This window comes from Pangasianodon hypophthalmus, chromosome 26, assembly GCF_027358585.1.
Source record: "Pangasianodon hypophthalmus isolate fPanHyp1 chromosome 26, fPanHyp1.pri, whole genome shotgun sequence".
In the NCBI taxonomy this organism is placed as follows: Eukaryota; Metazoa; Chordata; class Actinopteri; order Siluriformes; family Pangasiidae; genus Pangasianodon; species Pangasianodon hypophthalmus.
The window spans coordinates 15,250,954-15,265,016 of record NC_069735.1 but is presented as its reverse complement, the minus strand read 5'-3'; the positions used below and the strand labels follow the sequence as shown (position 1 = coordinate 15,265,016).

Sequence of the window (14,063 nt, the reverse complement as noted above, 5' to 3'; positions counted from 1 at the left end):
ATTTTCCTAGTTTTCATAGCTTTATAGTTTCTTTATATTTATGCTTCTCATTTCATAACTTTCTCTTCTCTCTTTTCCTTCCTTTCTTACCTTACATTGTTTATCTTATCAATATTATTTTTATTTCTTGTATTTTACTGTAATTACTAAGCACCTGTACAGCAAGACAAACTCCTTGTACATGTAAATCCGTGGTACTTGGCGATAAAGGTGATTCTGATTTTATTCAGCTACAAGAGCATTAGTGAGATCAGGCGCTGAGGTCTGGGGTTCAGTCGGTGTTCCAGTTCATCCCAAAGGTGTTCAGTGGGGTTGAGGTCAGGGCTCTGTGCAGGACACTCGAGTTCTTCCACTCCAACCTTCACACACCATGTCTTCACGGAGTTCGCTTTGTGCAAAGGGGCATTGTCATGCTGGAACAGGTTTGAGCCTCTTAGTTCCAGTGAAGGGAAATCTTAATGCTACAGCACACAAAGACATTTTATACAGTTGTGTGCTTCCAGATTTGTGGGAACAGTTTGAAGACCGGCAGGGATTGTAGGTGGGGGGAGTGAATGACCAGCGCTCTCTCCCACCCTCAATACCACGACTGAGGTGAGACCCTTGAGCAAGGCACCGAACCCCCAACTGCTCCCCGGGCGCCGCAGCAAAAAAAGGCTGCCCACTGCTCCGGGTGTGTGTTTACGGTGTGTGTGTGTGTTCACTACTGTGTGTGTGCACTTGGATGGGTTAAATGCAGAGCACAAATTCCAAGTATGGGTCACCATACTTGGCCACAAGTCACTTCACTTCACTTCAAGAAGAACCAGATATGGGTGTGATGGTCAGGGGTGCACATACTTTTGGCCAAATAATATATATTGCTTTGTGATTAATTCTTGTGCTTATGTGTGTATTTTGTGCTTTGGAACATTATACTTTCTATTTTTAAGTGTTTAATCATTCAAAAAAACTGTCCACATTAATTAAAAACACAAACATACACTAAAACTGAACTCTTATTCACGTTCTTATGCACTGGTAAACTGATTGTATGAGGAGCTCGGTAACATCCAATAAGAAAAAGGTATCTCTTTGAGTGACGTTTATGTAGACCAATCAGTGAGCAGAAGAGCCAAGCCAATAACCAATCGTTGATGAGGTGGGATGGACTGTGGGCACGTCCGTAGATTTTTTTCGCAAAAGGAAAAAATGGCGCCCAGCTCGAAATCGGAAAAAGAAGACAACAGCAACAAACAAAAACAGCAGCGAAAACACAAAGACCACATTGTCAAACTCCTCACTCGCGGAAAGGTGTTAAAGCGATTTATTTTCTCAGCGTGTAAACTGCCGTTGTTTAACGGCGAAGGGTTTAAACGATGGAATTAAATGCAGTAAGGACATTAGGGAAGCTAAAACTAGCGAGCGGTCTGGTTCCAAATGGCGGAAATTGCGGGCGCGTAGTGCACTACGTAGGGTGCGAGAGCCGTTATTCCGTTCCCTAGATAGTGCGCGAATGTAGGGAGTACATAGTAATTTGGTATACATCCCTATTGTAGCCAAATAGTGCTCGCTAAAACTCATTTGTTTGTCGCCAGTAAACAGTGTAATTTAAAAATATGTTTTAAAACCATTTAAAAAACTTTATATGTGTTTAGTCAGGATGGTGTTTTTATGAAAACTCGGATAAGCTCTAATTTTATATTAGCCCTAGCTAAGCTAGCAACAATAATAATTACTACAATGCTAGCTCGAAAACGAGATGAGCTTCCAAAACAAGAGAGAGAAAGAGAGAGAGAAAGGAAAAGAGAGAGGGAGAGAGAGATTTCCTCAAGACACAGATGAACTACTGACAAAATTACCTTAAAAACTTTACACTTGCTTGCATGCTGTTTCTGTTACACATATTGCTTAAGATCATAATGTTAGCCTGTTAGCAGCTTAGAAACTGCTTTGATTTGTTTGGAGATGTCGTATACTGAGCACTTTTGGTCCATAAAGCTGTATATTTCTCATTTCTAATAAAATAATGAGTTATCTCATGTACTGTGGTGTATAAGATATCTAGAATTTCTTGGTTATGATTACTAAAGCTGCTCTAATTGAACAATCCTGGTATAATATTTCTTTTATTTTAGGTTTACTGTCAAAACCAGTTGACTTTCTGACATTGTCAGTTTAATGGACATCTTCATCTGTCTGTCTCTCTCTAGCTGTCCGGCCAGCTGTCTCAGAGACTGTTCCGCAAGCTGCCGCCCCGCGTGTGTGTCCCCTTAAAGACTATAGTGAGCGAGGAGTTCCTCCGGGCTGGGTGAGTGTGGAAGTGTGTATTGGTTCAGTACCAGAGCTTGTACCCTTAAATTAACACTTTATCACTGTGTATACAGGTGTGGAGGAGTCAAGAGCACCATTATCCATGACAAGCATAGTTATGTTTATGACACACCTCAATGCTGTAGCTGTAACTCCACATCTCACCTCCCGCTGCACTACACACATCCTCTGAGGCTCGATCTGGTTTACAGTGCAACGATTTTTACCAGTCGGATTCATTAGCGTGCACGGATTATTGACGATCTTTACAGAATCAGGAGATAACACTGACATGCAAGCAGCATAAATTCCACCTCAAGGCTCTAATATAACTCTCCTGCTTACTAAATCCAGTCTCTTCTCTGTTAAAGAGAGAAAGGAGATCTTAACCTGACTCAAACAATACATTTTACGTACGGTCCGAGGATAGAACACCGTATCTCGTAGCTGAAATGTTGAGCAGTGATTTTTTTTGCTCTATTTTTGCTGTACAAACACAATGTGCTACACTATCATAAGCTTGTTTGTTTCCCTTAGGCTGTAATAATGCGCATTATCTAGGTAACTATCTCACCATGAGTTATTAAATCACGTTATCTGACACTTTTCAGGTTTTCCTGGCACTGCAGCACACGGGCTAGTTAATGAGTTAATGATTTCTAAGACTTTGGTATGGTTACACGTGGATCTATAAATTTCTGTACCGTGGTTGAGTATCTGTGTGCTTTTCCTTGAAAAATGAAGTTTCTCAAAAGGTTGTGGAGAGTGGTGATAATATTCACAATCCACAAATAGGTATTCTTTGTCACAAAAAGAATTTATTTTATGTTAAAATACGCAACACGGCCAATTTGTTTTAACAGCAACCCGAGCAACGGCTCGAAGGGTGCCAATACTTATAAAATACGGAGACTGTTAAGTGCAGAGACTGGCACAAAAAAAAACAACACACGTACACGACGTACACACAGTTCCACTTGTAAGTCTTGGCTGATGAACTACATAGAGGAAGCCAGTCGCTGCAGTTAAAAGTGTATTAACTGTCTATTAAAAGTATTGGCACCCCGGTGTACTGTTAAAATTTATTGAGAGCTGTTCTTTTAAATCATCATCCATAAATCAGTCCTTTAAAGGTGCTTCAATCTCCTTTGTTTCAGTCACATCTTCCTGGGCTTTACAAAGTGCGGCCGTTACGTTTTGTCCTACACGAGCGATTGTGGTGAGGATGATGATTTCTCCTTCTACACCTACCATCTGTACTGGTGGGAGTTCAACCTGCACAGTCGCCTCAAACAGGTACCTTTCTGCCTCACACGAGCAGAGCGGTGTCACCACTGCTTTGTAAATACGATTTAAAACCATTTTAAAAACTTTATATGTGTTTAGTTAGGACGGTGCTTTTGTGAAAACTCGGATAAGCTCTAATTTTATATTAGCCCTAGCTAAGCTAGCAACAATAATAATCACTACAATGCTAGCTCGAAAACGAGATGAGCTTCCAAAACGAGAGAGAGAGAGAGAGAGAGAGAAAGAAAGAAAAAGAGAGAGAGAGAGGGAGAGAGAGATTTCCTCAAGACACAGATGAACTACTGACAAAATTACCTTAAAAACTTTACACTTGCTTGCATGCTGTTTCTGTTACACATATTGCTTAAGATCATAATGTTAGCCTGTTAGCAGCTTAGAAACTGCTTTGATTTGTTTGGAGATGTCGTATACTGAGCACTTTTGGTCCATAAAGCTGTGTATTTCTCATTTCTAATAAAATAATGAGTTATCTCATGTACTGTGGTGCATAAGATATCTAGAATTTCTTGGTTATGATTACTAAAGCTGCTCTAATTGAACAATCCTGATATAATCTTTCACTCCTGCGTTGTCTCTTGTGGACGTGTGGAGCTCTTTGTGGTTCTGGGCAGCGAAAGAAGCCAGTCCATTTATCGTTAAACGTCGACTGTTGTTTATTACTTCCACCAGAATCCCTTTTCCTGACCAGATTCCTGTAATTGTATGTCATTTAAGCTGCTTCTGCCTCTCATTCTCAGGTGCATCATGTGCGTTTGTTTGCGGGTGAAGACATCTACAGTGAGCTGTACCTGACCGTCTGCGAGTGGCACAATGATCACTCAAAGATCGTCATCTTCGGCTTCAAGTGAGAGGCTCACATTTCTCTCAGGGACATGCACAGAGGCCACGCCTCCTTCACGGCGACTGACACAGAGGCCACGCCTCCTTCACGGCGACTGACAGAGGCCACGCCTCCTTCACCGAGACTGACACAGAGGCCACGCCTCCTTCACTGAGACTGACACAGAGGCCACACCTCCTTCACCAAGACTGACACAGAGGCCACGCCCCCTTCAAGACTGACAGAGGCCACGCCCCCTTCACTGAGACTGACACAGAGGCCACGCCTCCTTCACCGAGACTGACGCAGAGGCCACGCCCCCTTCGCTGAGACTGACGCAGAGGCCACGCCCCCTTCGCTGAGACTGACACAGAGGCCACGCTCCCTTCACTGAGACTGACACAGAGGCCACGCCCCCTTCACTGAGACTGACACAGAGGCCACGTTTCCTTTACTGGCCCACTGAGACCACAGTATTTAAAGATTTACTGTGGAATTATACACGTCTTTTGTGTGTTTTTATAATGTCTGTGTTTGTTTGCCCATCTTTGTACATTCTGTAAACTCATTTTCACACTGTGTGTGTCTGTGCGTGTGTGTGTGTGTGTGTCAGTACTCGCAGCAGCACGGCTCTGATGAACATGATGATGAGTGATGAGAATAACAGAGACATTTACATCACTATCGCCTCCATGCCTCCTGCACAGCGGTGCCAACAGTGCTGCCCTCTGCCCACTACATCCACTATACGCACAGGTACACACACACACACACACACACACACACACACACACACACACACACACACACACACACTGCACTACCCCACACACAGGTATACACACTCAACACTACCACTGTTTTATTCTGATTCATGCCTACTGTAATGTGCTTAACTGCATACTTGTTAGTATAACACCAGCCTTTGTCCCCTTGTGTGTGTGTGTGTGTGTGTGTCGTGTGTGTGTGTGTGTGTGTAGGAGGGGAGTGTCTGGAGCACGGCTATGTCCTGAACGCTCGTTATCAGGTGGTTTATCCGTTCCCCACCTTCCAGCCGGCTCTGCAGCTGAAGAAGGATCAGGTCATCCTCCTCAACACCAGCTACTCACTGGTGGCCTGCGCCATCTCACTCTGCTCCGGTCAGCAACCTGTGTGTGTGTGTCTGCATGCTTGTGTGTGTGTGTGTGTGTGTGTGTGTGTGCGCGCGCGCATGCTTGTGTGTGTGTGTTACTGTTTCTTTTTGTGAGATTATTTTTGTCACTGTAATATAAACTGTCACAATGTGACACATTTTTTCTTGTATTTTCTTTTAATGCTGGAAATATTTTGAAACATCTGAGATTAATGTTAATGTGTGTTTAATATTTAATATTTTCTGTGCTGATTTTTCTGGATATGAGTATAATAATGAACACAATGCCTCTTTCAGGTGGAGAGCAGCAGCAGGCGGACGAACAGAATAATCAAATCCTGTACCGAAAAAGAGAGACTCCTGCTTCCTCCTCTCATCATCCTCCCAGCCCATCCACCTCCTCGTCCTCTTCCTCCTCCTCCTCCTCCTCTTCTTCCTCCTCTCATGGGTCACCTGACCGCAGACCGACCAATCCCCACACGACGCCGCTCTCTCCCAGCCGATCCCAGGCTGCCGTAAGAGCACGCGAGTTCGCCGCTGACATCTTCCGGCGTGCGCAGGCAGGGACGGACGGAGACGGTGAGCGGCGAAGGAAGGATGGAGAAGCCAGAGAGGTGAAAATCTCACGCACATCCGCCACAGACTCAGAACGAAGGAGAGCAGAAGAAAGAAGGGAGGACACAGAGGGACCGTCCACTTCACACGGGAAAGGAAGTACCCCGTCGTCCAATGAGCCGGAAGACAGCGTCTCGTGTAACACGGTCATGTCCCCAGCGTCCACGTCCTCTTTGTGCTCGCTTTCGCCGCACGCCGCGGCGTCATCGTCCACGTCAGAGCCGGGATACGTGAACTACACACGACTCAGATACAGGCTGCAGCAGCCCGGGACAACAGAGCAGGACAGCGGTAAGACACACACACACACACACACACACACACACACACACACGTGAGCGCGCAAGAGGTCAGCTAAAAAAAAAAAAAAGCTGTCAATAATATTTAAGCAGTTTTGCTGATTGAATATCTACAGTTTTAAACAGTAAGGAAATATTTTATACTGTAATGAAAAAACAAATAAACACAGGAGTTGTCTCTGTGTCTCAGGAGAAGAGGAGGATAAAGTTCAGCTGCCGTTCACCGTCTCGGACCTGAAGGGAAGAAACCTGCAGCTGGTGACGGGACAGTACACGGGACTGGTGTGTATCTGTGTGTGGCGTGAAGTATAGGCGTGTGCGATACCGATTTTGATGTTTACTGTATGTTTTAGTTACCATATTGTTAGTTAGTTACCATGTAAGTTGCCACTGAAAAATGTTAGAAGACAAAAAATAACAGAAGGTTCTGGGCAATTAAGTCTATCGATATTATAAAATGGAAAATTGTGATCAGGGGAAAAAAACAATGTCACAAGCCTCCCACAATATGACACTTTTGTCATATTTAATTCGTTGAAAATATTGTGACCTTGTGATCTAAAATGTTCTCCCCCTCCTCTCCGGTGTGTTGTGTAGCTGATGATGTGTAGTTGATGATGTTTAACGACATGGTGTTTGTACAGTAATCTGTGTTTTGTCCCTTTCTCCCTCAGTGTGTGTGTGTGGAGCAGCTGACCCTGGATTTTGAGTATCTGATTAATGAGGTGATCAGAAACGATGCAGAGTGGGCCTCCCAGTTCTGCTCCTTCAGCGACTATGACGTCGTAATCCTTGAGGTGTGTGTGTACGTGTGTGTGTGTACGTGTGTGTGTGTACGTGTGTGTGTGTACATGTGTGTGTGTACATGTGTGTGTGTACGTGTGTGTGTGTACGTGTACGTGTGTGTACGTGTACGTGTGTGTACGTGTACGTGTGTGTACGTGTACGTGTGTGTGTGTACGTACGTGTGTGTACGTACGTGTGTGTGTGGGCTAACACATTTGCCTGCGCTGCCTAACCATAATCATGCCCCACATTGATTTCAGTATTTTCATGTTTGTTCATGTTATTACCATGACAACAGTTGGCACCATGTGTTGTTGAGGTCTGTTTCCATGACGACAGGTTTGCCCAGAGACAAATATAGTAGTGATAAACATCGGACTTCTGCTGCTGGCCTTCTCCAACTGTGAGGAGGAGCACAGCAGGTACACACACACACACACACACACACACACACGCACAGATCGACATGAACTGATGGATGCATCGGTTAGATCAGTTAACCCATTATAAAGCAGACATCTGTTCTTCAGTCAGTGAATAAACCATCGTGTGTGTGTGTGTGTGTGTGTGTGTGTGTGTGTGTGTTGGCAGGCCTAAGTCGTATCACTCCAGTCTGCAGGTCAGCTGGGATCTGAACACGGGCGCCTGCTGCACCGTCGGTGTCGGTGACCTCACCGAGGTCAAAGGGCAAACCAGGTAAGCAGCTGTGATGATATAACATTGTGTTAAACATCATATTAAAAGTTTACATTAAAACCTGGGTGGGCTTGGCTTAATATTCAAATGAGCCCTCTATCTGAGACGCTGCTGCTACGACACACTGTTTAAGAGGAAACACATAATAAATAAGACTTGATGCGATGACTGATGTGAGTGAAGTTTACGGTTTTACGCTTTACAGAAGATTAGCCCCGCCCACTTTGAATGGAAGCTTTTTTCAGTTGTTCAGACTTTGATAGCAATACACTTAACAAAGTCTAAACAATTGAAATTGCATTTTAATGCATTCTCTCTCTCTCTCTCTCTTTTTTTCCACTCTGTTTTTTTCTAACTCTCAGTGGGAGTGTGTGGAGTTCTTACAGGAAGTCGTGTGTAAACACAGTCATGAGGTGGCTCGTCCCTGAGAGCAGCTCGCGCTACATCAACCGCATGACCAATGAAGCCCTGCACAAAGGTGTGGCTCTCTCTCTCTCTCTCACTCACACACACACACACACACACACACACACACACACACTTCATTTGGGTGTCACATTTCACTCTGTGTATCTGAATATTCAGTTCAGAGAGACATTAAATGTGTGTACTATTGGTGTTGCATCCTTAATTTTTTTTTACACTACAGCTAAGAAGCTAATGTAGCTAACAAGTAAGGAAAGCATAGCGGTTTAGCATTGTGCAAACTTCACGTCTAAATCATCATGTACTCAAAAGACAAAAATTTTGGATCCCGTTGGTCGCTACAGTAGTTAGGATTAACACACGATGTGATTATTGGTTTATAGGTACCTCTCTTCAAGTACTTGCTGACAGCGACAGAGCCACGTGGATCGTCCTGTAATGAAGACACCATAGCACTCAGACACACACACACACACACACACACACACACACATATACAGGCGGAGCGGTTTTTTCTCTCAGTCCGCACTTTGTATTCAGAAATTCAGATGTGGAGCGAAAGCCTCGACTGTGAGTCCAGTGAGCCATACATGCTGCTGCTGCACTAAGATCTTTCAGACTCTCTGCTGGAACGAACAAAGCATCTCTAATGCACCGTCATTTATACATGTCTTTTTTGTTGTTGTTGTTTTTGTTGTTGTGTATGTGATTGATCCTTTCGTATGCATGGTTCAACTAATTTAACTGCTTAACCTAGTGTCAGTATCGATCAGGGACAGGTTTATCTCTCGAACCCTCTGCCATGAGGTGTGTGTTTTTCTATCCAGATCTAACACACCTGATGTCCTGAAGATGGTGCTTTAACCCGGATCGGTTTGGTCGCTTTGGATTTTGGTCAGATTATCCGCAAGTGACCAGTGACTGAGTTAGAGGCTCATCGGCCAAATCTGACCTCAGGACCTCAAATTCAGATGAATTCTAAATGGTGAAACTGGCCTCGGGTTTACACGATTCGAGCTTAACAAACACAAAGCTTTAGTCAAACATGCTTCTAACTTTTGTAAAGTTATTTTCCCCCATCACACAGTGTTCTTCTCAGCATTTATTATTTATCTATTAACACAATGTCATCTAGTTTTAGAGCGGTAAAATGAATTCTGGACCTGAAAGCTGTAAAACAAACAATCTGTTTACTCTCCAGCTTGTTGGTTTGAGGTGCAGTCGGATGCCATCCTTTCCAGCATCCATTCCAGATCTGCACATTTTTCGTTATTCCTCTGCTGGGGTAATCATCAGTCCATTAGACAAGTTCATTCATTTTATGAGAAAACACTAAAACATGCTGAAATTAAGGACCACTATTCTGAACATCTTCACAGATTTGTTTTGAGCTCTTAAGAACTGTAAGTATACCTGTAAACATGTTGGGGAAAATGGTCTTGGGCATTGCAGGGTTGATTGTGAGTGACGTCCTCTTCTCGTCCATGAACTCATGTAGATGCTGCTGCAGGCTACACCGGGGACGTGTGTGTCGTGTGTTGCGGCATTTCCGCAATGAAATATTGTAACTTTGCTCATTTAAAATGTGCAGAATCTCGGCCCATAACGTTACATCGATCCACTCTGTTGTTTTGTTTATTTTGTTTTGTTTTGTTTTTTCTTTTCTAAGTTGTGGTCATGATGCACCTCTACAGAATATGAACAATACTTGATATTGTCTTTACTTGATTATTTTTTAATAAAAACTAATAATTCTAAAGGTTTTAAATGTCCTCCATGATCAGTTGTAGTTGGAAAAACTAATGCTGCATTGGATTAGAGGTCGTAACTCGGAATTCCCAGGAAAAAAACAAAGAAAACGCCCTCTTCAACTCTACTCAGGATCTTGAGATGGTCTCCTCAGCTCCAAGGTCCTCTGAGTTCAGCAAGTGACGTCAAATCAACATGGCTGCTCACAGCATCAACACAGTAAACAAAGCAGCACTTTACTTTTAAATGAGTTTAAATGAGTTACACTGTACATTCAGTATATACTAGTATTAACTTTAGATCAATCAACATATAGGCATCTTAGCATGTTAAATCTGTAACACTGTTTTGAGGACATAAATATACATCACTCCTCACAATTAGCTGGCTAGCTTTTTGCTAACAGAAGATGAACATTGAGGCATCCATGGTTATTTCCTCACTTTGTAGCTCCAGTGAACAAAATGACGGGTTGAAAATTGTCATTCTGAGATCTGACTTCCCACTTCTGAGGGAAGCATGTGCTGATAATCAGTTACGTCAAAGCTAAAACAAATGCTAAAACAAATGCTGACAGTCATGTCTGTGCTGTGACACTGTACATGTATGTTTCATTTGGCGCACGTATATGTAGAATGCAGAGTAGCAGACGATCCATGTCGTAAATTACTTTATGTTGGCACCTTTGGTATGTTAAATTGCAAAGACAAGCTTCAGAGGAAACCAAACCTCTCACAAAACTGTGATGAGGCTGTTAAAACAAAAAAGTGCACAAAGCTTTTCACTTCAGGTTTTTATTTTCTCTCTGATAAAATACACTGATAGCTACATAGTGAATCTCCCACAATAAAAACTACAGGACACTCCAAATAAAGCTCTAATAGTAGAAACAGTATCATAAAATTATAAATTTCTAATAATATTACTGGTGAGACAATTTAACTTGTATAGAACATTATCTTCACAAACTCATGTAGAAATACAACTTTTAAAAACTCACGTGAAAATCTCTTTCGAATAATACGTTACATACATTTTAAATGTCTAGTACAATATTTTGCAATATGTTTGCACACCTGCTGATGTATCGAGCGCTCTGATTGGCCACGTCACTTTAAAACCACTGACCAATCCCACGATAAAGCCACAAGAGATTAGCTGCTAACTGACTATTACAGCTGCCATTAGGAACAGGTTCGCACCACAAAAGACACTGTGTACAGACGAGAATTCAGTGTGTGTGTGTGTGTGTGTGTGAACAATAAAGACGGTGTGTTTGGTGTCCAGCACTTTACATGACAGAAAATGATTTGTCTGATCTCCTACACGATATCTGCCTGTTAGGCTTGTGCCGATAATCAGTTATATGATACTATGTCGCCAAAATGCGTACGATTATATTGTCAAGATCCGCTCAAAATATCAGTTCTCTATGTTTCATTCAGGGTGAGGATGCCTAGGTGGGGAGCTTGCAGAAATAACAGTCTGTCCCACTCAGGAGGCATATAAGGAACATATTTTTGTAAGAATTTTCTGATAAAAGTAATTGTACATCGTAAATTCATAGTCATAAATTTCTAATTTGTATCACAGCTTTATTATAGACATTTGAAAATTTATAGCTGCAATTTGTAAAATGTTCTAAAGTTCCAGCTCCAGAGCTGTGCACCTGACTCAGCTTTCTGAAGCCATCCACCTGACCCCACCCTCTCAACTTGCTAGAGCTGTGCACCTGACTCTACTCTCTCAGCTTTCTGGAGATGACCACTTTGCTCAACTTTTAAAAGCTATCCACCTGACCCTGACCACTCGGTTCCCCCACAGTTCTCCGGAGCCATCCACCTGACCCCGACCACTCGGTTCCCGAACAGTTCTCCGGAGCCATCCACCTGACCCCGAACACTCGGTTCCTCCACAGATCTCCGGAGCCAACCACCTGACCCCGACCCTTCGGTTCCCCCAATTTTTTCTGGAGCCATCCACCTGACCCCAACCCTTCGGTTCCCCCACAGTTCCCCAGAGCCATCCACCTGACCCCGACCCTTCGGTTCCCCCACGGTTCCCCAGAGCCATCTACCTGACCACTCGGTTCCCCCACAGTTCCCCAGAGCCATCCACCTGACCCCGACCCTTCGGTTCCCCCAATTTTCTCTGGAACCATCCACCTGACCCTGTCCACATGGTTCTCAGGAGTCATCCACCTGATCCCGTCCTCTTAGTTCTCTGGAACCATCCACCTGACCCTACTCCCTCAGCTCTCTGGAGGTGTCCACTTGTTCTCACCCCCTCAGCATTATAAAGCTATGTGCCTGGCCACACCCACTCAACTTTTTAAAGCTATTGACCTAAACCTGCCCTCTCAGCTCTTTGGAGCCATCCACCTGGCCACGCCCCATCAACTTTTTAATGCTCTCCATGCCCCCAAGGCTGTAAAAATGTTACGATAGTTACATATTTCAGTCAAGACCCTTGAATGGCAGAATAACAGGTTATTCGTAAATGTAGCGTAAAAGTCGTAAGCATGTAAACTGTGAACTCGCAACATGAACATCATTATGATCGGTGAAGGTCGCACTCGTAATTTCAGTCACAATCACAGTTTTGAGTCTGTGGATATTTTGATGAATGTAAATATAAAATTACTCTGCACATTCAGGTGTAATTACTTTTGGCAGAAAAGTGAAAATAAGGTCCTTATTTCTGGATAGATGTAAAGGAGCATTATGGAGACATATTTCAGTACAATTCTGTGATATTGTGCATAAATTGTGACAAAAGATCAGGCAGATGTTGATATCAGCACATGCCTGCTGCTTGTATGTTTCCTGGTGTTTTGGAGAGGAAACAGTTGGATGCAGACGTGCAGAATGGCTGAACGGTGTGAAAGATGCATACAGTGATCCAAGCAAATGAAATGAAATGGCCTGGAGGTATGAATGCTGGGAGAACCGTGGTGTTCATACTGCATAGCTATGTTTTTTTTTTTTTGTTTGCAAAAGCACAACAGATAGCATAGTAAGCGATATAACGTCTTAATTTATTCATCCATTTAAAGATCTCTGTAGTCAGAGGTTATTCTCCAAAGGCACAAGCAGTACAATTATTACACTGAGGCATCGAGCTTAAATCTCTCTTCTGGCAAATAAGCATGCAAAAAAAAACAGCAAAAAAAAAAAAAAAAAAAAGCAGAGTCTGCTTCATGGAAAATAACACTGCAACTCAAAAAGGCATCATGCGTAAACAAATCTCCAATGCATCATGGGTAATCCATCTGTTGGATTTGTTTTTAGGTCAGTGCCTTCTGGAAACATGATCTCTTTCAAAAAAAACAAACAAAAAAAAAAGAACAAATGGTACTAGCATGTTAGCATCCACATAAAACAATCATGACTTGAGAAAACAATGATTGTAGGCAACTTCTTTCACAATTCTACATTCCACCAACCTGTGGTCAAATATCTCGATCGTCACAAAGATCACTTAATGTAGAAGCACATGCTAGCATCTCTAATAATGCATTAAAGCTAGCAGGAGCAGGTCAGAATCATAGCACAGATTAATGCTAATCATGACGAGCTAATTATGGAAAATAGGGACAAATCTGCAGCTTGCATGGAGGAAATTAAGGTTATGCAAAGTGATGCGAAACAAGATGACTGACTGAGCGCTAAAGTCAGAAAGAGCATTACGTCCAAAAATAAAGTTTTCTCTCATTTTTTCAACCTCCAGAACTCTCAGACATGTCGTCATTTAAAACATAAGCAGACATTCTCTCTGTCGATGTAGAAACACACTGCCAGTCAAAAGGTTTCTGGATATCCTATATTTTAGTAAATATAAAATTGAGAAACATTTTCCAGATCCATTATACGTCAAGACAAGTCATGTATATGATAATGTATGTACTAACTGTAGCGCTAGAAAACATTTTTCAAGATTA

The 14,063-nt window shown here is 42.8% G+C and overlaps 2 protein-coding genes across 5 annotated transcripts in view; one reads left to right on the top strand and one right to left on the bottom strand.

Moving 5' to 3' along the window:
• The first annotated feature begins 1,141 nt into the window (after positions 1–1,141).
• dcaf15 (DDB1 and CUL4 associated factor 15) lies at positions 1,142–10,136 on the top strand. Its single transcript, XM_034300392.2, has 13 exons — positions 1,142–1,293; positions 2,193–2,290; positions 3,450–3,588; positions 4,338–4,444; positions 5,034–5,176; positions 5,401–5,559; positions 5,850–6,458; positions 6,657–6,748; positions 7,141–7,263; positions 7,592–7,674; positions 7,844–7,948; positions 8,311–8,426; positions 8,758–10,136. Exons 1-13 carry the CDS (start codon positions 1,147–1,149, stop codon positions 8,811–8,813), a joined length of 1,977 nt encoding a protein of 658 aa, XP_034156283.2. The 5' UTR covers positions 1,142–1,146; the 3' UTR covers positions 8,814–10,136.
• A 765-nt stretch (positions 10,137–10,901) lies between these two features.
• rfx1b (regulatory factor X, 1b (influences HLA class II expression)) overlaps positions 10,902–14,063 on the bottom strand; it is a 23,524-nt gene continuing 20,362 nt past the window's right edge. For 3 of the 4 annotated variants that reach the window (XM_053229981.1, XM_053229980.1, XM_053229982.1), the window contains exon 18: positions 10,902–14,063. This exon is cut by the window's right edge. The gene's annotated coding sequence lies outside the window, so the exon portion shown is untranslated. The other variant, XR_008301044.1, reaches the window with a different exon arrangement.

Bases quoted from the DNA above. Each gene is read 5' to 3' on its own strand.
- dcaf15 (XM_034300392.2), top strand. From the start codon at position 1,147: ATGGACTGTGGGCACGTCCGTAGATTTTTTTCGCAAAAGGAAAAAATG. The intron at 5,177-5,400 runs GTACACACACAC...GTGTGTGTGTAG, and splicing joins TACATCCACTATACGCACAG to GAGGGGAGTGTCTGGAGCAC. The intron at 7,264-7,591 runs GTGTGTGTGTAC...CCATGACGACAG, and splicing joins ATGACGTCGTAATCCTTGAG to GTTTGCCCAGAGACAAATAT.